General features: G+C 32.3%; 1 protein-coding gene across 1 annotated transcript in view; it reads right to left on the bottom strand.

The window, feature by feature from the left end:
• LOC125073989 (dynein axonemal heavy chain 1-like) overlaps window positions 1-26247 on the bottom strand; it is a 73169-nt gene that overhangs the window by 32107 nt on the left and 14815 nt on the right. Inside the window, exons 16-45 of the mRNA XM_047685139.1 lie at window positions 25585-25726; window positions 24649-24790; window positions 24330-24557; window positions 24141-24239; window positions 23803-23946; window positions 23276-23456; window positions 22629-22789; window positions 21556-21655; window positions 20768-20959; window positions 19938-20115; window positions 19641-19773; window positions 19282-19509; window positions 18842-18980; window positions 18095-18273; window positions 17805-17968; window positions 17143-17319; window positions 16331-16454; window positions 14883-14980; window positions 13809-13881; window positions 12628-12745; window positions 11729-11907; window positions 11143-11305; window positions 10551-10661; window positions 9791-9882; window positions 6550-6704; window positions 5235-5352; window positions 3994-4197; window positions 2794-3007; window positions 2279-2441; window positions 757-875 (exon numbers count right to left, since the gene is read on the bottom strand). Coding sequence (XP_047541095.1) covers window positions 757-875; window positions 2279-2441; window positions 2794-3007; window positions 3994-4197; window positions 5235-5352; window positions 6550-6704; window positions 9791-9882; window positions 10551-10661; window positions 11143-11305; window positions 11729-11907; window positions 12628-12745; window positions 13809-13881; window positions 14883-14980; window positions 16331-16454; window positions 17143-17319; window positions 17805-17968; window positions 18095-18273; window positions 18842-18980; window positions 19282-19509; window positions 19641-19773; window positions 19938-20115; window positions 20768-20959; window positions 21556-21655; window positions 22629-22789; window positions 23276-23456; window positions 23803-23946; window positions 24141-24239; window positions 24330-24557; window positions 24649-24790; window positions 25585-25726 — 4518 coding nt within the window. The remainder of the gene's footprint in view (window positions 1-756; window positions 876-2278; window positions 2442-2793; window positions 3008-3993; window positions 4198-5234; window positions 5353-6549; window positions 6705-9790; window positions 9883-10550; window positions 10662-11142; window positions 11306-11728; window positions 11908-12627; window positions 12746-13808; window positions 13882-14882; window positions 14981-16330; window positions 16455-17142; window positions 17320-17804; window positions 17969-18094; window positions 18274-18841; window positions 18981-19281; window positions 19510-19640; window positions 19774-19937; window positions 20116-20767; window positions 20960-21555; window positions 21656-22628; window positions 22790-23275; window positions 23457-23802; window positions 23947-24140; window positions 24240-24329; window positions 24558-24648; window positions 24791-25584; window positions 25727-26247) is intronic.

The following is a 26247-nucleotide window of genomic DNA, read 5'->3' as shown; positions in this document are numbered from 1 at the left end:
TTAAGAGATCCAATAAACTATAATAGAGCATTACAATATATACTCGTACTGATGAGAATTAAATTGCTAATAAATAATTGGTTTCTTGAAACAAATTTGCGATAAATAGGCTGAAAATTAAGTACAATAAAGAAGTCATTTTTTCTAGGATTTCCTGAATAGAACGATCCGTATGGTTCATCGAATATTGTAATCAATTTTTTCAAATTCAAATTCAAATTCCTTTATTCAATATAAGAGCATTACATTTACTTAGTGTATATTATGTATAGTCAAATCTAAACACTACCAATAAATACGAATGCAAGTGACAATAGAATTATAGCAAAATTATGTATTTGCCAGAGCTGTGATGGCTAAGGTTACAAGTCATGAATCTTAATCTATGAGTTCAGACATAGGTCAAGCACTACTGAATTCATATCCTAAATTTGTATTTATAATTCATCTCATGCGGCGAAAGATAACATCATGAGGACACACGTTGTGGATGAGAAATTACCACGTGTATCCATCAACTGTCTTTGAAGCAGCGTCGTGGGAAAAAGCTATACAACCTTCTACTCAAAAGCGAGAGGAGGCTTTTACCCAGCAGTGGGACGTAAAAAGCTGTTACTTTTATAGATTGAATGTAAGGTGTCTTTAGTTTTTCAATCTAGTCGATGTCTATATGTCCATAATTGTGGCTGAAGATCTACATGGAAGATGAAAAAATTAAAAACCCCATTTCCAATTCCAGGGTGATAGAAACCGTACCTGCATATTGCCACTCAGGGTCAACTTCATACTCTTCAAGATTATCCATCCAGTTATACCAATATGGATTAGCGGGTTCGCCATCATCAGTTGGGTCAGTGAAACCACCATCGTGTAAACTAAAAATTATGTTTTAATGTTAAATTTCAATTAAAAACGAAATAAACAATATTTAATTGGCGGTGCTTTGTGCAAGCCCGTCTAGGTAGATACCCATCATCTGATATTCTACTCCCAAAACAGCAATACTTAGTAATGTTGTGTTCCGCTTTGGAGGGTCACTGATCCTTCAAACCGGAACAACTGTAACTTCCGGCACAAGAGCCATAACATCTTAACTCCCAAGGTTGATGGTGCAGTGATGATGTAAGGAATTGTTAATATTTTAAAGAGCGCCAATGTCAGTGGTAGTGACTATTTACCATTAGGTGGCGAATATATTCGTCCACCTATATATTAAATAGGAAAAAAATACATTCCCTTTTTACAAAAGTCCGTTGAAATGGTCGTATGAATGGTTGAAGTCGCTGTGATATGATGTCAAAAGAAAACAAAGTACATATTTTAATAGCGCATTTTGCAGGCCAAGTAAATAAAAGTCGGAAAAATAACTTTATCAAAAAACCGATTCATTTTCGCTCTCTATTCGTATAGCAGAACTCTGTAATTAACTTTTATAGTTTTGACATATTGCACACTGGAACTGTTATATGTCATCTTCATACATTTATCCTACTATCCGTTATTCGTAAGCGTGTATACGTAAGAAGCCAGCCAAGTGATTGCACGAATACCGTCTTGAATATATAATAAATTAACTGAATTAAATAATGTAATCGACCTTTATATACTAAATAAATACTAAAATTTAGTAAAATTCTAATATTAAAACAATAAAAATATTATTAAAATAAATGCAAATAAATTTCCAGAATGTAGCAAGTCCCAAATCACTAAAATAAACCATTCAGCATAAATCTAATATTTAAGGAAAAGGATACAATGGGACTGACGTACCTTTGTAAGACAAAAGTCCAAAAAAAGAAAGAAAACATCTAATATTAAGCCCAACACAGTTTTTAATTGGTAAGTAACATGCGGTTGCGGCTAACAATGACCAAAGATGTCAAAACAACCAAAATAGTGAATAATAAAAAAAGACGACGATAACGATATGACCGAGTGTTTAGAAGAAATATATTTTAAACGACAGTTTAGGCAAAATTGGGATGGATGGAAGTTTGTTACTCAATATAACTTCCCGAAGCGGCGGTAGCTTTACATTGAATTCAAATAGAGAATATTTTGATTGATTTTGAATCACGCCAGCACGGCCGAATGGATCTGAATGTTTGGCACTGTGATAGGTTATAGTCTGGAATAGGACATAGAAAACGTTTTATTCCGGAATAATGTCCACACCACTCTCGTATGAAAAAATAAAATGAAGTATCTAATATATAAAAATAATTTACTTTGATGATTTTTAACAAATTATTAAAATATATTTAGTTTTTCTTACGTGTAATCGTATACTCTGCCTTCTTTGGGGAACAGTGGTTTTGTACCGTTTTCCTGCATGAGCTCTCTCATAAAATTAGAGAAGATTGTCCGTCCATTGTGATCGCAAGTTGCACCCACAGACCATATAACTGACCATATCACCCAACAGGGAGCCAATTTCGCTTTAGAGAATAATAAGTATATAATAACTAAATGTTTAAGTGATCAAGAAACGTTAAACGATTTTAGTAGTGTTAATAAAATTCTATTAAAAAAATAAAATCAAACATCAAATGTAATCTTAAATAAAGATCTAATCAGATCCAATACAAATGATTTTGAAACGGCGGTGGCTATCTGATTATTTGCTTGGTGCTAGGGCTTTGTGCAAGTCCGTTTGGGTAGGCTCATAATATATTCTACCGTAAAATAACAACATTTAGAACTATTGTCTTCCAGTTTGAAGGTTGAGTAAGCCCGTGTACTACAGGCTACTACAGGCAAAAAATAATAATTTTTCAGCTGTATACTTACGCATCATAGCTAAGAAGGGAGCTCCAGGAGGCGGTCTATCATCTTTACCGGTGAGAGGTCTCAATCTATAGTCCAAGAGTTCCAAGAATTTTAGTACTAAAGATGAATCTATCGATGTTACGATTTCGGTTAATTTTGATCGTACGAGACTTAAAGCCGGATACAAGTAAGTTGTTATTAAATTTGGGAGGATTTTTCGAATATTATCAGCAATCTAAAAAAAAATATATTTTAAAAATTATCCTCTGTTCTCTATATAAGTTTTTAAAATACTGAATATCTATTACCGGTCAATCTTTTAATCTGTAACTACAGTCGAGAAAAAAAAGACGACCAATTTTTGATTGGCTTGTATTTAGTTTTGAAATATGAATTCGGGTAATTAAGGATAAAACATCAACCCGTATATATATTTTATAACCGGATTATAAAATTTTAACCCATTAATATGCAAATTGGAAATATTGGAGGAAGAATACAAATCGCCAAAACACTGCTTGCATCCTAGTATGGCACTTACGGCACAGACGCTTGTTGTGCTTAGGGGCTGTTTTTGAGTATACGATTCTATTTCTTGCTTTCACCGCAAGTGTCAAGGCTTCTGGCCACATAATATCCAAAGGCTTGATGGTTGGGCTTTTTGCAAGCTCGTCTGGGTAGGTACCAGCCACTCATCAGATATTCTACCGAGAAATAACAGTACTCTGTATTGTTGTGTTCCGGTTGGAAGTGTGAGTGGGCCAGTGTAATCACAGGCACAGCGCCTTTGTCTATGGGCGGTGATGACCACTTACCATCAGGTGGCCCATATGCTCGTCCGCCAACCATTGGCATAAAAAAGTGTGTCTAATTTACGATATAAACACAATCACACAAAAACCTAGTAAAAATTAAACCTGTTGTATTATTACATCACGTCTTGGACATTTAACTTCATTATTTTTAAACAAAACTGGTATTCAAATAAAACGTCTTTCACGTTTTCCAAATATAATCTTATATTAATAATCCAAATACACAACAAAACAAATCTTAAAGATTATAAGTAAAATAAAATTAATAAATTAATAATATTCTGTAAAACCGCTGTCACAATGATGGCATAAATTAAAAAGTCACGTCATTGTCAATCAACTGAATTATTTTATAACAGACCTGTTAACTCATCTACAAAAATACCAATATTTCACATTGACTAACCGACGGTAAATTGCTCTTCATCCAAGCGTTAACAAGAGGTGGCAGACCTACAACTTGTGTGTCAAGGTACACCATACCACAGCGCGATACAGTGGCTGGAGACGCTACAGCCAGATCAGCTACTTCGAATATCATTCTCTGTCTATCCGTCAGCTTCATTATTTCTCCGCTTGATAAACATAACTTTTTATTGTCGTCTAATACCTAGAACATTAAGTGAAGAAAATTAGCTTTGCCAATTAGTGAATCTTAAATTTAGCCCATAGTAATTAGAGCTGTTATGATATGAACCTTACATCGACAATGCGTTGTCAAGCTCGGGAACTAAGATGTTATGTCCCTTGCGCTTGCATTGACAATGGTCCACTCATGCTTCAAATCAGAACAACAATGCAAGTATTGCTGTTTGATATCTAATGAGTGGGTGGTATCTACCCAGGTGGTGGTACCCAGACGGGTGCGTACAAAGTATTGATTAATAAGATGTACTGCTCTACCAAGGATTATAAATATGATAAAAAAGTGTAGATTTGTGATGATAATTCAATAGTTGTATTTAATAAAATCTATGTAACTGGTTATCAAAATAGAGTAAGTACTGAATGTATTGCCAGTTGTTCTTAATGGAATCTACATTCCGAAACATTTCAGTAGCTTTAAATTAAGGTAATTTCAAATAGGCTCGCAATAGGCTGCTAGTTTTTTTTTTGGATAATATTGAATAAGGAAATCCCTCGACGTTACAACATAAGTCTTTGTTTTTTTGTAAATATAAAATAAAAAACAAATCAGCAACTGCTTGGAATAATTATAACGAATACGCGCCTCTCGTTCAAGTAATTATTTTTTAATAAATATTTGTTTCACGCACACAAAGACATCTTATAAGTACGAGCGTTACTCACTCATACTAATGCACACCATCTTAAATTAATATATCTACATATTTTTACTGGAAAATTCAGATATGAATAAATCTTCAAGCGCCATTAAAATATGGAATGGAATTTTGCTCAGACAAAACTAACTGGCAAAAAACTGAGTTATAAAGTTTAAAGACGTTATTAAACCTCAAATTAATAACCTTTCTAAAGCACAGATTTGATCCTATTCTGTTTTATTTTCTATTTAATGATTTTATTATTGTTTATTGCGTATATCTCCTTTTGTTTATTTGATGTACAATTTATTATGACATTTGTATAATATAATTTCAAAATAAACAATTGAATTAAACTCACTGTGTTCATATTTTCAATCCACACGGCATCAACGGGACCATCAAACACATACCATCTTTTGTCCGTATCCTCGACCGCTATACCAGCACGGACTAAACTCGACAGTATGCCGTCCGTCCTATGAATAATTACATTTTTACCTCAAATATTGTTATAATTATTTGTAGGTTAATCTAACTTATCTTGTGAGGACATTTATCAAGTTTTAATATATATTACGCTATTTAAAGGATGACTGTGTAATTACATATATATATGTCATGTTACATATATATGTCATCGGCAAGATTTGATAAAAAAGAGAAATGAAATTGAAAAAATAACAACTGCTATAATATACTACATCTGATATAGACATCCATAGGTCGCTTTTTTGTATCCGACTCGAAGGACCAATTTTTGTTGATTTTTTTTTAATTTAAAATTTCTATAACTCAACCGGTATGAATTACAGGTTTTAAATAAGAGTATTGCCAGACAACAGATGAATGGTGTTGAAACAATGAATAATTATAATTTGGCAGTATGATATTTACGTAAAATTAATTTATAATGTTGTCTTAGATTTTCGCGATTATTACACATTGAAATAAAACTAGTCACAGGCAGACGTGTCTGCCCGTGATCACGAACACTGCAAAGTGCTCGAAACGTCGGGATGTTAAAAATAATTAATATACGCGATTAAATCCGTTAAAAAACTAGTTTTATTTCAATTAATTTATAATTTTATTATTCCAGTAGTAAATTGACTCCTGCTTTAATTAAAGAAAATATGTAAATAAATAAATATTAAAAAAACCACTTTAATGAGGTTTAATGAATTTACTTTACTTTACTCTAAATTCTATAAAAAAACTGAACACGAGTAATCATTTACATCGAAAAAAAAATGTTCAATATTTGTCTGTTTTATTGTAAAAAAAAACATTGATAACAACACAACAAACAGAACAATACAGAACTTCTTAAGGTTGACTGGTAGAAAATACTTTTAGCATTACAGGGCCGCCTTCTGTTCAATATATGTGTATTTTGACTTTTAAGTAAAGTAATAAATAAATAATGTATAATATACATATAATAAAAAAGAGATAGTGAATGTCATACTTTGATAGAGTTAATATGTATTGCTATCTCTTATACGCGCTATTACTTTAAAAGTGAAGAAAGACTTTCGATTGAAATCTGTTGATGTTCTTTTATTAAATTTAAAAGTATAAGTAGTATGATATATATTTTCTATATCCGTATTCCTTCCCTCCATTTATATAGATTTCATCTTGTCTGTTTATTTAATATAATAAATATGTACCATTCGTGAGTTTGTAGATCAAATTCTCCGTAAAGCTGTCCCATTGTTATGGATTTCGGATTAACGACGAAAGTATGTACTGGCGTGAAAGGGAAGCCGTCTGGAGCTAATTTCCCTTTAATAGCTGTTAAGGCGTCTCGGAGGAATTCATAGCACTAGAGGACAATCGTATTATTAGAATTTTAATCAAACTCATCAAACACGAATAAAATATTATTAATTTTCGAGACAAAGACGTTTTATTTATGTGTTTAATTATTACGAATTATGTTTAAGATTTCGTATCGGTACAAGTACTGTCAGCGTCAAAAAAAAGTCTACAAATCCTTTTGTGGAGAAGGTTTGATCACTCTGCTCCAATGAGGATTGGTGGATACAGATGCAGCATAATTTCATTGAATTTAGACACATGCTGGTGACTTCACCATCTTTTGCTTCAACTATGAGCACGAAATGAATTATAAACACAAATTAAGCATTTGGAAATTCTGTGGTGCTTGCCTGGATTTGAAACCCGTAATCATCGGTTTAGATGCACACGTTCAAACCACTGGATCATTCGGCTCGGTATTTTAGTGATTTAAAATTTACTAGATGGTAGGGTTTTCTTCGAACCCATCTAGGTAGGTACTATACAGTCATTAAATATCCTATCGCTAAACAGCAATACTTAGTACCGTTGTATTCTGGTATGGAAGGGTTGGTGTAACTAGAGGCACAAGGGACATAACATCTTAAATCCAAAGTTAGGTGACGCATTGGCGATTTAAGGATAATATTTCTTAGAGGTGGCATTTATAACTCTGCTTTCCCATTTAAAATTAAACATAAAAAAAAAAAAAAACAAAAGTTAGAAATTAATCAATGTACTGATAATGTATAAATATTTTTATAAATAAGAATGTAACGGTATGGTACGATATCGAAAATATTCATACCAATGAAATGGCGTAAGTCTGTGGAGAAAGAGGTATAACGAAGACATTTATCGCGGGGCACCCGGTCGGAATGAAGTAGTTTTTGCAATATTACATTATGCATTCAATAACAGACACAATAAAATAAATTAACAACGCTTGAGAATAATTAAATAACGGGAATTAAAATTGTTATTAAAAAAAAAAACATAAGTTATAAAAAATAAAAATAAGCGTGCGTCTCGGGACGCCACAGAAGTGATGTTTTAAAAAAACCGTTTGTCCGAAATACGACTAGCGCTGGGGCTTAGAGTGAGAGAGAAGGAGCCTGCCTACCGCTGCCGTATGCGTAAGAGAAAAGGAAGCAAGATAGACTATCGCCGTAACGCGTTACGTAACGAAGCGGTTTACCCTCCCATAAGAAGTTATCACTTCAATAATGTTATTTAATAGAAAAAGACAGAGCGAAATAGAGGGAAGGTCACCTGAACGGGGTATAACGCTTTTTCTGTAAGCAGCCTAAAAGTATTTCTTTACAAAAAATAAATGCGAAAAGACTCGGAAAAGGGGGAGCCCACGTGACTAAATTTTATTCCAATTCCATTTTCAAATGCTATAACATCCAAACGCGAAGCAACTCAATTACATACCGCGCATCTATTTCTAGTTTATATGTTCTTATATTGCGCAGGTGTCTACTACTAATGTTGTAACTATCGAAACGATATAAATTTTATCGATAACGATAAGTGTTTAATTTAAGAATAAAATATTTTTTTACTTATTTTGCCCTGAAAGGAAGATTACTTAGGAGACAGGATCGATCGGTGCGCTTGATATTAATTAACCATCAGAAATTATTATGAGTTTTCCTGTAATATTCTATTAAATGTTGTTTAAAGTATTACATGAAGGCATTACGTATGTAATAAGAACGTAAAATTTTGCAGTCTCGTAAAATAGGACATTGTAGACTATTAAATTAAAATAATAATATTTTAAATGATTTAATTAATTAACCAAAGTCCTCAAATATTTCTATAGTGTAAGTAAATTAAACAAGGTATGTATTTAAAAATGTTAATTAATTTTATCTGACGATAAAATCAAACCAATATCCGAATCATAAAATAAAATAAATTGATTTACTTTGTGAAATATTAAATTAAAGAATATAATATTACGCAAATACAATTAAAATTTTGTCTTTTTTTTATAAATGATACTGTCAACTGTACGTACAGCACTAGTGTCGCGTGACGTCGACTGTCGGAAAAAAATGAAACACACGCTTTTCGTGCTATTTAATAAACATGAGATATCTATCTTCAAATATATTGATATAATAGTATTTTGTTACCCGAAACCATAGGACGATTCATAAAAAATAATAAATAGAACGACGCGATCTATCGGTACATTCAAGGACCAATTACTATTCCTAAATTCTATAGCACACACGCACTATAGCACAAGTGTTGCTGATGATAAAAATCTCAAACATATGCCTAGCTTTCATACGCTAAGACTTACAACGTTACAGGAACTTAATTCCAAAATATACAAAATCTACTATTTCTTTTCTAAGTAATTTTTGTTTATTTGTTATTTTTTTTCTATTTTTTTTTTCTCTTTTGTTTTTCATTTTTTGTTTTGTGTATAATTTTTGTATTACATAGAATAAGTGTCTTTTTGTTCTGTTTTAATTACTATACATTTTGTGTCTGTAGTAGTGTAATTTATTCAGCCAATAAAGATTATTATTATTATTATTCTTAATTCTTAACAACTCGGCTTAGAGCCGGTATTTACGTCATTCTCACGGGCCGAAGCCAAGTGGTCAGACACGTCTTAAAAATTGAAAACTCTAAAGCAATTCCCGTTCCCCTTCTGTTGCAAGAAATTTGCGTACAATTCTGCAAGTGTTTAGTATCACGGCCTTCTGCATATTTACATATAGAAAATTTGGAAGATTTAAAGTTTTTACAGATATGTGCATTTGTTTGGGTATGATACCAGTAGTAGACAGAACTATTGGGACTATTGTAACTTTCTGCAAGTGCCACATACGTGCTATTTCTTCTTTTAATTCCGTGTATTTTGTAAGTTTTTCATTTATGGTGCTTTGCAGATTGTGTGTGTTAGGGATGGCAATGTCAATTAAAAAGGCAGATTTTTGTACTTTGTCGACTATTGTTATGTCAGGTCTGTTGTAATGAACTGTGCGATCTGTAAGTATTGCTCTGTCGTAGTATAATTTGTGAGTGGTGTTTTCTAGTACCGTTTCGGGTGTGTATATTATTAAAATACTTCGAAAGTCGTACCTTAGTTTTTCCAGCACCAGCAGGTCCAACCAACATTAAACCGTGACGGACTACTGTCGTCTCATATAATTGAATGATTTTAAATATAAAAGCTGTAAATAAAATTATACAATATTCATTTCATTCCTTACTGGGACTCTAAATATTGGAGTTTTAGCTCACTCTTAGTGTTTTTATCAGGCGATATTTTTTGAAGGCAAATCTACCACAGTGCTCTAATGTCATTTGATGTATGGGAAATGTTGTTTGGCTTATTATAAATTAACACAGACACATTAAAAAATCGTAAATCCAAATTACAAAAATACACCAAAGGTTTGAACATTCGGAAAATGACGATAAGGAACATGAAGATGTCTTGCATTTGACCCACGTTAAACTTAACAACTCCCACGGGGCAATGTATGGTGTTATCACTACATGCTATTTGACAAAGTCCTCCCTCTAGAGTGATTAATTACGAAGGGTTAGATGTATAAATCATTACGTTTTTGTATAAATTGACTGCAATATGAAGATAATGGAGATATTGGAAAAGAAAATGGCTTGGACCTACACTTGTATGCGCGGCATAAATCACTATTGAATTACGATTTAAACGTTGTACGTATACCTTTATTCTATTCATATAAAAGTGAGAAGACAGGATGAGTAAGTAGTATACGACTCATCGGATAAGCGCGTTCAAACAAATAAGCTTCTTCAAACTTATATTCGTACTTAGGAGATTATGAATAAATATATATATTAAGGTATATACTATAAAGATCGTCATAGCCTTTCTTGATCAACATGTTCCGTATTGACTGCTCCATGATACCATAGTCCACTACAGGTATTTCCACACGCGGAAAGAGATCAGAAATAATTCCTGGAATTATTGTTATGTGTTAAAAGAAAACTTTGAAAACAAAATGTTATCTCAATGTTAAATGGTTTGTTGAAAAACAAAGAAAAAAAAATATTACGATTTATTCATATATAGTTATTTTAACGAAAAACGGAATTAAAAAAAAAAAAAATCTTACGAGAAGAACCATTAAAAATCCCATTAGTTATTCTTCTTCATCAATCATTTTTTAAATAAAGTTTTTTTATTTTATTATTATTAAATAAGCGTTAATATAAATATAATTTCTAAAAATATCCTTAAAATATTATCTAAAGTAGACGTATAAACATTAACGGCAACTTTCAAGCGCTGACTATATCTTGACAAGAAAACGCCATAAATATGTTGGTGGTACGAGGTTTAAGCCCAGGACTTCGGAATTCTTATGTCTTTATAAGTTAGTCATAAGACCAACGAGTAATTGTTGATATAATATATCAAATAGTATGGTCATAATTACCATTGAAAAGAACTAAATCATCAGCGAGAAATTTCGGTACATTAACATCACGCAAAGCTCGCAGAACAATTTGTCGTTCGTCACCGTCGGGCATTTGACGGATAAGATTACCAGCTACAAGGATCACGGTTTTCACAGCTCTCATGCCAAAATCGTAATGTTCCTATTGAGGTATCAAATCATAAACATTTTAGGTAACAAGTAAACTATTGTAAACTGGTATACTTTTTCTGATGATTGATATGGCCAAAATTATTGGAAATTTCTCATTGTGGGCTTCAATACTTTCTCGGACTTGGAGAAACAAATGTGACAGAATCTAGCTTTTTTGTCAACGCTAAGTACGAGTTCAATTATATATATTATACACATGAAAACTTAGCTTAATTTTAAACGCAAATTTTTCGCACATTTTGGACATATTTGAGAAATTATATCAGTCTTAAATACAACCAAAAAAGATCATTCACATACTGCTTGCTTGATTTTGGGATACTAAACAGCCATTCTTTCATTTATTATTGGAAGATGATTTTGAGGAAATGTAAATATTGCATTGACTAAAACAGACCTAAAATTAATTTACCTGTGATGACAATTGTTCAGAACTAAGTCTAAACGTTGTCGTTATCTTTCCAGCTAAAATCTTCGCTTCGAAGAAACCATACGAGAACAATGATATCTCTGCTATTAGTGCATAGTCTGGTACCATCATTGCAATTGGTCGGAAGAGTGCCTTTAGATTATCGGGCAGTTCAGTTCGGCCTAGATAACATTCAAATAGTTTGATATACTTTTTCAAAAACTTATATCAGATGCGGTAGGTGTCAGAGCAGTGTTGGTATATACTATTTTTATTTAAGCGGCGCTTTGCAAATTCCTGCCATTGATTTAAACCTATTTATAATATACAGAGTAATCTAGAATGTACCCAAAAATTGGGCTATTGATTCGTTGATTCAGAAAATATTGTAGTTTTTTTAGAAACGATATGGCCGTATATGTGTACAGTTGAAGATTGCTTTTAAATACAACCAAACCCAAATCAATTTCAACGTGCATAATTAGGGTTTTTCTAATTCATCCCGTGCTGAGGTGTGAACGTGGATCATGACTGTATAGGGTAAGAAAAGGTTCGTCACCTTAAGATCTATTTTCATGTGCTCAGTATGAGCGATAACCTGCTTTACCGATTGAGTATGACATATTGCGTCGCCATGTCATTATAAGTCGCATCTAGCAAAGAGTATAGTAGCGTTTAAAAGCTATAATAATGCTTTAGATTCAAAAGGTACTAAGAGTTTACGGCTTGATAAAGGAATGAATTTGAAAACTGACGAAGTTTTTCTTACTCTGACTGTACATCTAACAAACCTATAACGTGGGAGTAGGCTTTGTCTGTCTGGTCGTCGATACATTCGAGAATTTAAAAGAATATTAATAAAATATTTGAAGGATTTTCTTTAAAATATATTTATTTTTTACCTGCGTATCCAGGATTCATGGTAATAAAAACCGAACAAGAAGCCTTAAGGGGCAACTCGCAACCTTCAAATATAAATTTTTCTTGGCGCGCCACTTGAGCCTTTTGTATCGTGACCACCTGACCGGAAGTAATAAAATATAAAATTATATTTTATAAAAGCAAAATAGATTGATTTTATAAAACGTAAAGCCGCTTAAATGTAAAATAAAATATAAGACTAAAACGATAAATTTAAAGGTATTATTTTTGTGAAAATATTTTGGAGAATCGCTTTGAAGTAGTCTGTTAATAAGGTTTTTAGTAGAATTTGTAGAGGGTCGTAATATTATAAATTTCGAAAGCACCAACAACATCAAGTCAAACTCAAAAATAAATTTTATTCAAGTAGGCTCTTGAATTACAAGATGAATTATACTTAAAGTCTTATAGCGGCCTATTTACTCAGAGCACTTCAAGCGGTCATGATCATTCAATAGGCAACGTCTGTGAAAGAAATGTTAATACTCCACATTTAAAAGCACATCAATAGAATTTTTCTTTGGCTGATTACTAAACTGATCAGTGGGTGCAACCTACAAGGAGGGGCTTACAAAAAATACAAACACCAATGATTTTACGCGTAATAACTTTTTATACAGGCCTATTCAAGTTTCAGAATTATAGAAGACGTTGTGTGTGTAATCAGTTACACAAGACACAAAACATTTATGTATTTTAATGTGTAATTCCTCTCAGCTAGACAAATAAAATTAGTGATTAGAAATGGAAAAAATGCAAAATTATGAATAGCATATATAGCTATGGGTATTAAGACAGTTGAGTCTGTGAGCCCGAGATGGATATGCGTGGCGGAGACATCGACCGTCGTGACTAGCGATGCTCAACGGACGAACGAAGTTGCTCAAGGAAGCGCCACTGACGCGCACGCTACGTACCCTCAAAGTCATAGCCGACAGGGCAGATTTGTTTTATTGCACCCTGAGTGAACTCACAACTATAGCCGCTTGGACTATATCATATATAACGTAGACTTATTTAAATATTGTTAAACGTGCTGTAATATCGAATAAGGACAACCATGTCCTGTAATGATATGTATACAGTTTTGTATAAATAAATAAATATTGCCTGAAATAATCTTCATTAATTAATTAATTAATATGAAAACTTAGCAAATTACCTGTTGAGCGACAACTGACAAAACTTCGATGTCTATTCTGTTAAATTCGTCGAAACACGCCCAAGCTCCCGACCTAAAGATTTTTGACCAAATTTTTTATGAAAATAATCAAATAAATAAAAGTATATCTTTATTTTTAAATATAGAATCATAGATAACAATGATATAGTAATGATTAAAATATTAAATGTACATTTCCTTATTAATTATTATCTCATAAATTAAAACATGATGTTGCTCCAATTACATCGTACCGCATTATGAAATCGGATATTTCTTAGAATTATAGAACGACTCATTTGTCAAAAACGGTAACATATACTTTCGTTAACAGTACAAGTTGACGAACCGTTAATTATAGCAATTCATTAAAAGTATGCGCGTTATTATATCCACTGGTGACAGGGCTGGTTCATTTTTTAGCCCCGAGTATCGACTTGCGATGCAACATGGAAATGTTGCAAGCATTCTTATCACCATTCCACACGGAGTTACAGTAAACTATTTATACATTTTTAGTGCCATTACAGTAGAATAACATGATTTTCGGATACATTTGGAAAAGCTTATAATTATTTTAAATTGCAAATAAGTAAAATACCAGTATAAATAATATACAATACACACTTAAATATAAATATAAATACAATATAATTATTGATTTTAAAACAGCATGACGAATTAAAAAATTGTAAGATCGTAAGACATCCGTCCGTCATAAAATAAAGTATCATTGGGCGGGCGATTTAATAAAAGAGGATTGATTTACGCTACCGACATCCGAGGAGGAAACATTGTAAGTAAAATCCATGTAGGTTGACTAAAGTTTACTATTCTAAACTGATTTGCGTGTTTTAATTAAAATTACATTGCTGCTTACATTTTAGCAATACCTTCGATATCTTAAATAAGCTTGTCATTGTAAACGTACCATTGTTAAAATTATAGCAGAGCTGATGACTAGAACAAAATCAGCGGTTCTGCATAAATATAGAAATATAACTACCCATATTTTTTCGATATATATTTTTACTATTTTTAGACACAAATTTCAATAATAATAAAAACCCTTACGCTGCGAGTCCTTTGAAAAATTTTCCCATAGCCATGAAGTCGAGTTGATCGGAACAGTTGAACACTACACACTGTACCGCTAATGCTTTTGCTAAATCCTAAAAGTAATAAAACAAATATAATGTTCATATATCTATATTAATAATTTCGATCGATCCACAATTATAGATCATTAAAAAATAACAATTTTTTAAGTCGATAAGATATATCCGCACAATTCGAATAATCGAAATATTTCGAACATTAAATCAATGAAATTTAATGACATGACAGTTCAACGGGCGGCCATCTTTGACGTTTACGGGTGCGTTCAGAAAGTGCGTTCCAAATAATAAATTCGTACAATGATACTGTAGTTAGTATTATGTGTTTGTTTATTTTTATTTATTTTACCCGAGCGAAGCCGGATTTTCATATAGTAGGTTAATATTTATTTTCGAATACACAGTCAAACAAATTGTGTGTTATTTCATTAATCATACTCACAAATTTAGATTAGGCTGGATAACGCTCGTTCATTAGATACTTTGAAATCGAGCTTGTCATCCTTTTGGTTATGACGTGACGTCATACCATTCCATCAACATTAAACATCATAATAAATGATTTAAAAAAAAACAGCAAACATAATTGAGCTACAAAAGTCCTTACCGATGGTAGATAATACCTCAATTGATATACTACCCTAGAAGTATTTTTACAGTGTATAACGTCACAGTTACACGATCACAAACTGAAGGGCGTCATATCAGAAACTTTGGGCACGCTTTGTCGGACAGCTAGTTTTATCTAGCCTATCATATATATCTAAACATATCACACTAACATTGTAAATGCGAAAGTAGCTATCATAACAAAATCACCGAACCGATCATAATGAAATCGGACACAACGGCAGCCAGTTCCTTGGATAAGGACAAAAATATAATGTCCGGGAAATACGGAATCTTACTTAGAAATAAATTGAAAGTGGACATGTAGAAACAGTTATTTTCATATAAAATACAAAAGGCAAACGATATTAATGTATGTAGTAGATTATTAAATATATAAACGCCTATGTACAAGTTTAATAAATTACAGATAGTCATTATATAAAATATATAATACATACTTCCAATAATAATACCTACTCATCAGATATTCTACCGCCAAACAGCATTACTCAGTATTGTTGTGTTCCGATTTGAAGGGTGAGAACTACAAGCTCAAGGAACATAACATCTTGGCTCCCAAGGTTGGTGGCGCGTTGGCGTTGTAAGGAATAGTTAATATTTCTTACAGCACCATTGTCTATGGGTGGCGGTGACCACTTACCATCAGGTGGCCCATTACTTCGTCCGCCAATGTATAACATAAAAACAAAAATACGTTTCCCGTAATAAGAGAGCACAAAGGGTAATATTATTGATTTATCAAATGATTAGAGGCGATTTTTATTTTAGTACCTTAGTAGTCTCCGTTTTGCCAGTTCCAGCTGGTCCGGCGGGAGCACCGCCGAATTTCAAATGCATCGCGCACATCAACGTCAGATAGCAACGATCGGTCAATGGAGTGATCACAAGACGACCACTGTCAAATATGTTGTATGTTAATTTTCGGATCGGTAATTTTAAATTCAGTACGAGTATATCTTAGAGAGTTACTTTTCGTTCATGATGACATAGTGAATGAACAAGTCAGTGAACGACATAAGAAATAGAGAATAAAAAACATTCTACGTTTGCACCAACATAGGCTTTTTTTGCTGCTGTGGCGTTAATACTTACGTACCGATATATATAACGTGATCTATGTTATATGTTTGTCATATGTAAGCTCTTATCAGTGGTTGATAACGTACGTTTTAACAATGACACGAAACCTAAACTAGAAATACAGGGCTTCGGCAGCTTTTACACTATAATTTAAGTTTAGAATAAGGATAAAAAAAAATGTTTTGTTATCCAATAACAACAAAACAAACATGTTGTACCAGACAAGATAGAAATCAAATTATTTTGCGTAATCTTCTATTTAAATCAAATCAATATCCTTTGTTCAATATAAAACATTATACTTATTTCATTATTGTTAAATTTAAAGACTACTAATACTTTAAATAAGAAAATACCATGACCTGAAAAGAACCGTCGAAAAACAGTCAGCAGAATTTTTTTTTTTGCTAATTTTGACACCCAAATATCCAAATATGTTAGTAGACTCTCTTCAGTTAAAGTAATTTTTATATATGTATATAATTATGTATGCATATAATAACCTGTTTCCTAGATATTCGTTTTGATATGTAAATATAGAGTTCAAAGCTCGAACGTCGCAATAGTTTTGGCTAAATTGCCGGTAGTACATTGACGTGTCCAAACGCTCTTCGGTTTGATATATTTCCGGTGACTCATCTTCTTCTAGAGGTCTCATATCTTTAATTATTTGATAGTATCTGATGGTGATGATGAATTTAACAGTTATTTTAGTTTTTTCTGCAAGTCTATCTGGGTAGATTCTACAGTGGGGGGTTACTACAGGCACAAAGGACATTACATCTTAGTTCCGAGTGTTAGTGGTGCAATGGTGATATGAGGTATGATTTATATTTCTTTCAGTACCAATGCAGTGACGGTCGCTTACCATCAGGTGGCACATTTGACAGTCAGCATACCTCAACTATTTATGACTAATCTAATATACTAATTTATGAGTTGCATAATCACATTAGGAAAAAGGGAAGCTAATTAAATGAGTTTAAATCCATCTCCTGAACTCTCTTCAGTCGTGTTGGATTGCCATCCAACCGGATTATGAGAGTGTACTGGTGTTGCGAAAACTTACCTTCTTCTAAGTTAATACAACCTACATTAACAATGACTCCTGTACTATTTCTTATTCTCTTGATGTACTTTTGTTTTAGTTAGATTATTTTACTACCTTAGTTGGCAAATCCATTGAAAATCGGTAACATTTTTAACGTTTTCATCGACTAATGTCCTTGTCACGTCTCTTGCATGCACTTCGATTACGATTAATGCACAGAGAACTTCTCGTTGGAAGAATGTCAATTCACCCTTTACTAGTGCACGTAAGCTGTCCAACTAAGAAAAACAAAATCGAAATTCTAGATATTTAGCTTAAATAAACTCGCAGATTCCAACGTTTGGAATTCTTTGTTTGAATGAAGATCCAATCACGATAATGTATTTCCTGATGAAGAAACTTACCTGTCGTAACATTTCTTCAAAATATAGATCCATACGGTAATCAGAAATTGCCTCTTCAACTCCAGCCGTCCAAGCTGTTTGAGAACCTGCAATCACTACTTGTCCAGGCCAACGTAGTACCCACTCAGCTCGTGGAAGTGTCCATATTTCTTCCATAGACGATACCAGCGTTAGTCGTACTGTCGGCATTTTAAATTAAATTAAGTATATGAAGACTTTTATAAAAATAATTGTATATGGAGCCCAGTCTAATTATTTAATATATGATAACTTTGAAATCAAATAAATATCACAGATTTAGAAAGGAATAAATAATAAATAATTGGGAACACACACAACATTTAACATATCTATATTCATATTATAAATGTTAATTAAAGTACCTATTTTCTATTTGATATGTTTTCAGCTAAGCATGAATTTGTTGAAATTAGGTATCAAGCAAACTAAAACCCTAAGGAAGGGCATAGCATACACTTCAAAAGACTATGACCCCCTAACACAAGGTCGAACCTTCGTAAGAAAACTGCTATAGAATAATATTTTATTCAGATATAACTGAAAATATTACTAATAATCACGTATATTAGTAGATCCTCAGCAATATTAGTAAGTGTAGTGGATACTTAAAAATAACGAAATTTAGTTCAATTTAACCAACAATGATCAGTTTATAATGATCGACGATTCTGACAATACATTAATTCATGGAATGTAATTGATAAATAAGTAACAATATTTACTTACTCGAATGTCTCATAGTATCCTCTAAAAGGAGTAGCCATTGTTCGACATTAGTGCTGGGATAAAATTTGTATTTAAGCTCGACGATCTCACCCTCGCTTGAGTGCATATGAGTGATTTTCAAGTCCGGTTCAAAGGTTACCTGTAAATTATAATATTAGTTTGTTCACTCGTTTTTTATTATGCATGATTTTTTTTTATTACTATGAGTATATTACAGCTCTTTCATAGAAATAAACTTTTTTGCTCAGCAAAGACCAAATGACATTTAATATTGTTATTTAGGTCAACTATGTTGCAACTTTACAGTTTTAACTGAAAAAAGTTCGATAAATAAATATGGCAAAATAAAGTGTTTTCGTGAAATATTCGTCAGATAGATGAATATCAAACATTTTTGTATATTTATCCAAACAGTTCTTATAAATGTTATGACGACTGACCTTAGCAATGTTCTCAAAGCATTTCCTTAGATGAGGTTGAACAGCTCTTGGATTACGAGACTGGGATAATATTTCCAAAAGTTCGTCATCACTGAGGAAGAAGAATCTAGGGAATCTTAGACGCTTAAGTTCCATGTATTCATTAAGTCCTCGAGACACGACAGCGAGCAAGTGTCGAGCTTCCACTAGACTGTCTAATAGACGGCTATCTGGACATATCAACATGATCTGTGACGAGAAGAATTTATGATATTAAAAAATTCATCACGGATTTACTGATTTTACGAACTATTTTGAATACTTATAATTCTTTGACTTCGTATTGAATTGCAGAATGTTTATTGGATCTTTTATGGTACCTTTGGGCACGCAGCCGCTGCAGACATGATTCTTCTCCAAATCCTCTCCATTGTGCCATATTTTTTAGCTTCCAGAGGTAATTGTCGTGATATATCTTCAGAGGTGAAAATTGGCTCTAAATACATCCATTCTCTAGACATTAGAAAAAACAAATTATAACTGTTTTAATCTTAAGAAATAAATGTAAAAGATAAATTGAAAAATCATGTTAATAAGCTTAAGATTACTTTAAGAAAATATTTGTTATAACCCAAATGGTTTCTATCTTTAAAAACTTCAAAGCATGATGAACTTACTTCTGACATTCAATCCATTCATCCACAACTTTCTGCGTTAATCGAAGTTTATCATCCCACTCTTGAATTCGAAGCTCGAATGCCGCTTTGAACGGACTGAAGCCAAGCTGTTGCGTCGCTAGTAAGTGCTCGTCCAATAGCTGAAGTGTTTCATCTGCTATCTTCATTATGAACGTACCTATTTTGAATTTTGGGTGTATTACAGAGGAATTTGTGTAAGTGCATTATCAATATATGTCAACATTTTACTTCAAGGTATACAACTAAAAAGGGATAAATGTTATACAAGTATGTACAAAAGGTGGTATTATCGCGCGAATACAACCTTCCAGACAACATTTACTTAAAGAGGTGTACAAATGTCCACAAAAATGGGGTGTTTTAAAATATTATTCAAGAACTAAATGTATAATTATATGAACATATAATGTTTTAGCTGTTGCATGCGGTTTAGCTCGTGTGGTAGTTGAATATATTTATACCACTCTTTGTATACCACATTGGTATGTATTTCACCCCTTAGAGTAAAATATCCAGAAACGCTTAAATACGTATTTAATTTACTTATTTTTAATCAGAATCCCAAAAATAAACTGTCATGTTTTTAACTGATAAAATTACGGACTTCCATACAAACTTTTAATCTCTATTTCACTCCTTTAGGGGTATAATTTCCAAAAATCCTTCCACAGTAATCCAATAAAACGACCAAATACTCACCAAATTTCAAGGCCATGACTTAAATAGCTTACGCTTAGCGATAGTCAGTCAGTCATAACATGTTATTTTTATATATACATAGATAAAATTTGCGAGAAAATTATAAATACCAGTTGTCTTATAAGGTGTCATTTCCATAGCTCTAGTTGCCCAATCCGCGAGCATCTTGTCAAGAGATTGTTCTATTACGTATTCTTTACTTGCCAATTCACCAATTTCAGCAATCATTTCAGCGTGTTGCGCCACGCCTTGTTTAAGACACATTGCGAAGGTTTGTTTCTCATTCATTGTCACTGTTATTCCTGTTTTAATTATAATGTATGTATAAATATAAATAATAGTTTATGTAGGAAGATTTTTTTGTAAAACTCTTGGTGATTCATGCATGACGTTGACATGCTGACGTACCAAGCTGATAGAAGCTTCGAAGGCGACCGACTGCGAATTCCCCCGTATTGGTCGAGTTCACCATATTAGCGTTTCAATGCCCCATCGTTTTAATTTATAATTATAATAATTGCAACATTATTTTAATCACTTTTTATTCCCAATTCGAGTAAATCAGTCCTTAGTTATACGATAGTTATTGTATTCATATAAAATTAATAAATAATTGATAATTATTCGTTTTTTTTGACCTCCTGAACGTTGCAAACGTAATTACTGAAACCTACGGCGTCATTCGTGTTGTTTAGTGTGTGTTTAGTTAAACACTGTTTTCTCTCTTATCGTCATCATCGATTTGAAATTCGAAAGAAAAAGACACAATATTGGGTAACTAGTTATCCTCTAAACAACATGTGCAGCTAAAATCATTACTATTTAGTTTGTATTCCATTATTTAAATTTTAGTAATTTATTTCTTTAAATTATAATGCTCTGTTACATAGAGTCTTACCTGATTTCTCCATAAATTCATTCCAGTGACGTTCTTTCATTCCTGGATTTCGGACAGCTTGGATAACGGGAATCAATGGTCTAAACTCGTCCATGTCATCCTAAAACAATTCTCATCGATTTTTGGTCCACAAATAGGTGGACTGGCAAAGGGACCATCTAATGGAATGATATTATCACTGCCCATATACAATAGCGCAGTAAGAAATTTTACGAATCATTTCATTGTCAATGTAGCACCAACCTTTGGGAACTGATATGAAATGTCACTTGTACCTGTAGTAGCACTGGCTCACTCATTCTTTAAGTCGAAAAAAAAACAATCTCAAGTATTACTGTGTGGAATATATGTGAAAACTGTTCAAGCTTGCTTCATACTAAAATTCATCAAATTCGATTCAGTAGTTTAGCCGTAACAGATAGATAGATAGATATTTTTTCACACTTATATTAGTATATATAAAAAGATATATGGATTATTAACATGAAAAAATTCTAATGTATGACTTAGACTCGAGGTGAAAGATCTTTAATGAAGGTTTCAAGTTCATAACTGGAGTAGCAAAACTAAGTTTTCATATGTTTATACCTCATTTCTTTCCAAGTGCTACATAAAATGTTTATATAAAGGTTAAACCTGAATTTCCAAGTTACATGTATATGTTACTGTAAAAGATCGAACTAAGGTAAATCTTAAGATTTTCCAGTAAACCTAAGATTCACCGACATGAGTTGGTAAATGTAAGTATTTATTATAAAGGGACGACTTTTTCGGACTTTTACCATTCCAACCTAACCTAACATATGAATCCTAAGATTTACCAAGTGAATGGTGGTAAAAGTTCGAATCCCAAAGTTTTACAGAGATTTACCTTTCGTAATCGGTAAATCTTAGGTTTTACTGGAAAATCTTAAGTTTTACCGTACCGGTAACCTATACATACATTTTAACTCTATCCGAAGCAGCATTGTGGAATAAGTTCTAAGGTGTATTCTCCGAAACAAGACAAGGCCTTAGTTAACAGAGAGATAATTATATGCTCTTAAATACATCCGTAATATATATTCACTCACTCGTATTGTCAATGCCACATGTTGTACTTTGGGTAGATCAGCAAAAACGCGTATGCATTTGACAATTGTCTTGTAATATTCATTGATCGCTGGTTCGATTGAATCCGCATCTACATAAATGAGGGGGTTGTCGAACCACACTTCACGAGACTTTAGGAAATCTGTATCAGACGACGATATAAATTAATTATTTTGACCAAAATAATTCAGTGGTTAGAAATGTGCATTTTACTCGAAGGTCCACCACAAACAAACGTCACTAAATTGTCATGTGTTCATTTCATTTTTATTTACAAGTCATTTCGTTCTCGGGTGTAACGGAACTGAAACGGACGTTACGATTAAACACTGTGAATCCCTCAAACCGCAAGAAGGCAAGTCTTCACCATAAATGGTAACATTGGGGTTGTTAGTTATAGTAAAATATAGCATTATTTTAAATATAAAAAAAATCAAAAATCTATGGTCTTAAAACTGAATATAATAAATGAAGTGGACAATTATAAAGGTATTAAAACTTTATAGTATACCTCTCAAAATAATTGTCTAGTAAAACCTTACTTAGTTTATCTATGTTTGTTTTAAAATAACAAAGACTTTATATAAAAAAACATCTATTATAAATAAATAAACGGTAAGTTATTTACCAGACGCAGTTACCCATAAGTTTCTATATGGTTCGAATTCTTTTACTAAACGATTGAGATCTGCGAAAGGAACAACTGGTTGCCCAAACAATTTCTGTCTCTGATTGAGCACGCGTCCCCAATCCTGTGATTCTTTCATACCTTTCCAAGCTTTTTTTATATCATTGGCTATTTCATGTACCTGTTAATTTAAACAGGTTGCCCACAACTTAAATATTTACAGGATTTACATTTAAAAAAACAGATTTCCTAAATCTTATACAAAAATCTACCGATGAGTCAAAAAATTACATTATTTGTATTGCAATCCATTTTTGAAATATCTCAAAGGAATCATCATCACCATCAAAGGTAAATAGACCGTACCAAAATCAATAATGCTAAAATTTTTAGACTTATTATTTAGAGTTATTATTTCAGGGAATATTAAAAAAAAAAAAATTACAAGCGACGGTGCAGTATTTGATGACCCAAAATATCTTATTATTTGCACGATAATCAATTTTTAAGTACTTCAGAATTTTTACCTTTCCAAAATCATTCTGTAATGTAAGGGCCATACATTGAGCTGTAAACATGTCGATTTTATCAGACAGAGTTTGTTCATCTTGTTGATGAAGTTTCCAGAACTTCTCTTGTTCTTCTTCTAAGAACTCTGTCGTTGCAACCACCTACAAATTAATATTGGTTAATTTTTAAAACACTTATATATAAATTGTTTATTTCATAATTTCACAAATTATTCTTATCTAACGAAACATGTGTTTTGGAATAAATTCTAAACCATCTCCTTAAAAGACAAGGAGGCCTTTTATCCAGTACGCTTGCATAGCAGATTATTAACTATCAACTACCTACTACTTACCTGCTTATTAATATTCAATGGCCATCCAATAGCTTCCCATAGTGCTTTAAAGTCTTCATTTTCAAGTGGAGTAAAAAACACATCCAGTACTTCATAATCCTGACATAAATTATTATTATTCATTTGCATTTAAAATTATTTTATTAAAAATTTCGTTTGTTTTTTTTTAATAGGTTCCTGCTGACTTACTGTGTGAACTTTTTTCATTATATCTTCCTGAGTTTTCAACCCAAATGGTATAGACTCCATCCATTCTCTTATCTCGAAAACGTGTTCTATCGTATTGGGTTTTTCACCTAATTTTCTCATTATATTTTTGTATGCTTGAATTACATCCTCAACTACGAGACGTACTTCTTCCGACCACATTGTTAGTAACGCTTTAATTATATCGGATCGCTTCGTTACTAACATTTGCTGAAAAAATATCGACATAATTTTTTAATGTACCAAATTTAATTTTATTTTCTTTTAAGTTGTAAATATTTACATAAAAGTTATAATTAACCTTCAATGTATCAACGTTTATTGCGAATGGTCCTATATTAATATACTGGGGGAGTCGCCAGATCAAATCTTGCTTCGCATCGTAGTGCACCTGGACTTCCTCTTTTGTTTCAGATGCAGCATGTTTTTCTTGTCGAAAATTCCTTCAAAGATTTTTTTTTTTAATTACATAAGTGATTAAATCTCATAATTCTTGATCAGCGTTGAAGGAAATCATCATAAAACATCGTGAGGAAATTTGCATATGTTCCATGACACTGTGCAACATGTGTATTCGCGTGATAAAGTGAAGTTTTGAAGGTCAATGTTGTTTACACCTTTAAAGACGTATCACTTTGTATGTTACCCAAGTCAAATATTAATTTTAAGCGCTTAGTGATAAGTTGATGGTGTAACTTTTCCAATAAATAAATAAAAAAAATAAATAAGTGTAATAGCGCAAACAAAAAATCCCCAAAATTTTTTCGGAAAAACGGAATAATATCAAATTATAACTTTTCAGAATCGATATCGTATAAACATTGAATCGTAATTCAGCTTCTCTTAGCTCTTTTAAAAATGTGACAGTCTCCTTTCAACATCCTCTCAAAAGGAGACGAGACCTTAGTCGTGGGGCATTTACAGGCCTTAAGTTTATTAAAATAATGACAATCCTTACACATATAAAAATATATAATACTAGTTGTCGTGTAAGGCATTATTGTAAGTCTAGTAACCTATGTCCTTCCTTGCAGTTCAAGCTTGATTCATATGAAATTTCATCAAATTGGGTTCAGCGTTTGCCGTGAAAGAGCAGCAGATAGACAGACAGTAACTTTCGCATTTATAATATTAGTATAGATGAATACGTACAAACGACAAAAAAAATTTCAATAATAAATTAAATTCAATGAATGTAATATTAATTTCGACTGATAGAGAAATATTAAAACGTTACTCGACATATTCTTCAATATTCAACATATAAATGTCCTTATAGCATTCGTATTGACGCATGTATGCTAGTAAGGGTATGATCGCCTTCCTGTATGCCTTCAGTAGCCGTTCTCTGTATTCCACAACATTTGGCTCCATGAGACCTGCAATTAACACCATCAATCCTATTATTAAAAACTATTGATACGGTATTATTTCTATACTCTCTCGCGTGGAGTAAATAAAACTAAACAAATACGGTTTCACATTTACTTTTCATATATATTTTTTATAAACGTGATTATCGAACATCCATATTCTCTATTTAGGTAGTGAAAACTAACAATAATCATTCTTCACACAACTTTCTGAACGCACCCGTAAACGTCAAACATGGCCGCCCGTTGAACTGTCATGTCATTGAATTTCATTGATTTAATATCGAAATATCTCGATTAAATAAATTTTGCGAATATGTCATCGACTAAAAACTATTACTTTTTAACGATATACAATTGTGGATAGGTTTTGATTGACTCTATCATAGACCTTTATTCGTAATCTATATGCTTAAGACAATTGTAATCTTAATACTGACAGGTATTTCCTATCTTTTGACGTTTTCTTAGTTAGTGGGAGGGCGCCGTACGAGTCCGTTATGTAGATACCGGGCACTGTTTATTCT

Source organism: Vanessa atalanta, chromosome 26 (genome assembly GCF_905147765.1).
Source record: "Vanessa atalanta chromosome 26, ilVanAtal1.2, whole genome shotgun sequence".
Taxonomy (NCBI): domain Eukaryota; kingdom Metazoa; phylum Arthropoda; class Insecta; order Lepidoptera; family Nymphalidae; genus Vanessa; species Vanessa atalanta.
Note: the sequence above shows the minus strand (reverse complement) of the source record. Positions and strands in the feature narration are given on the sequence as shown.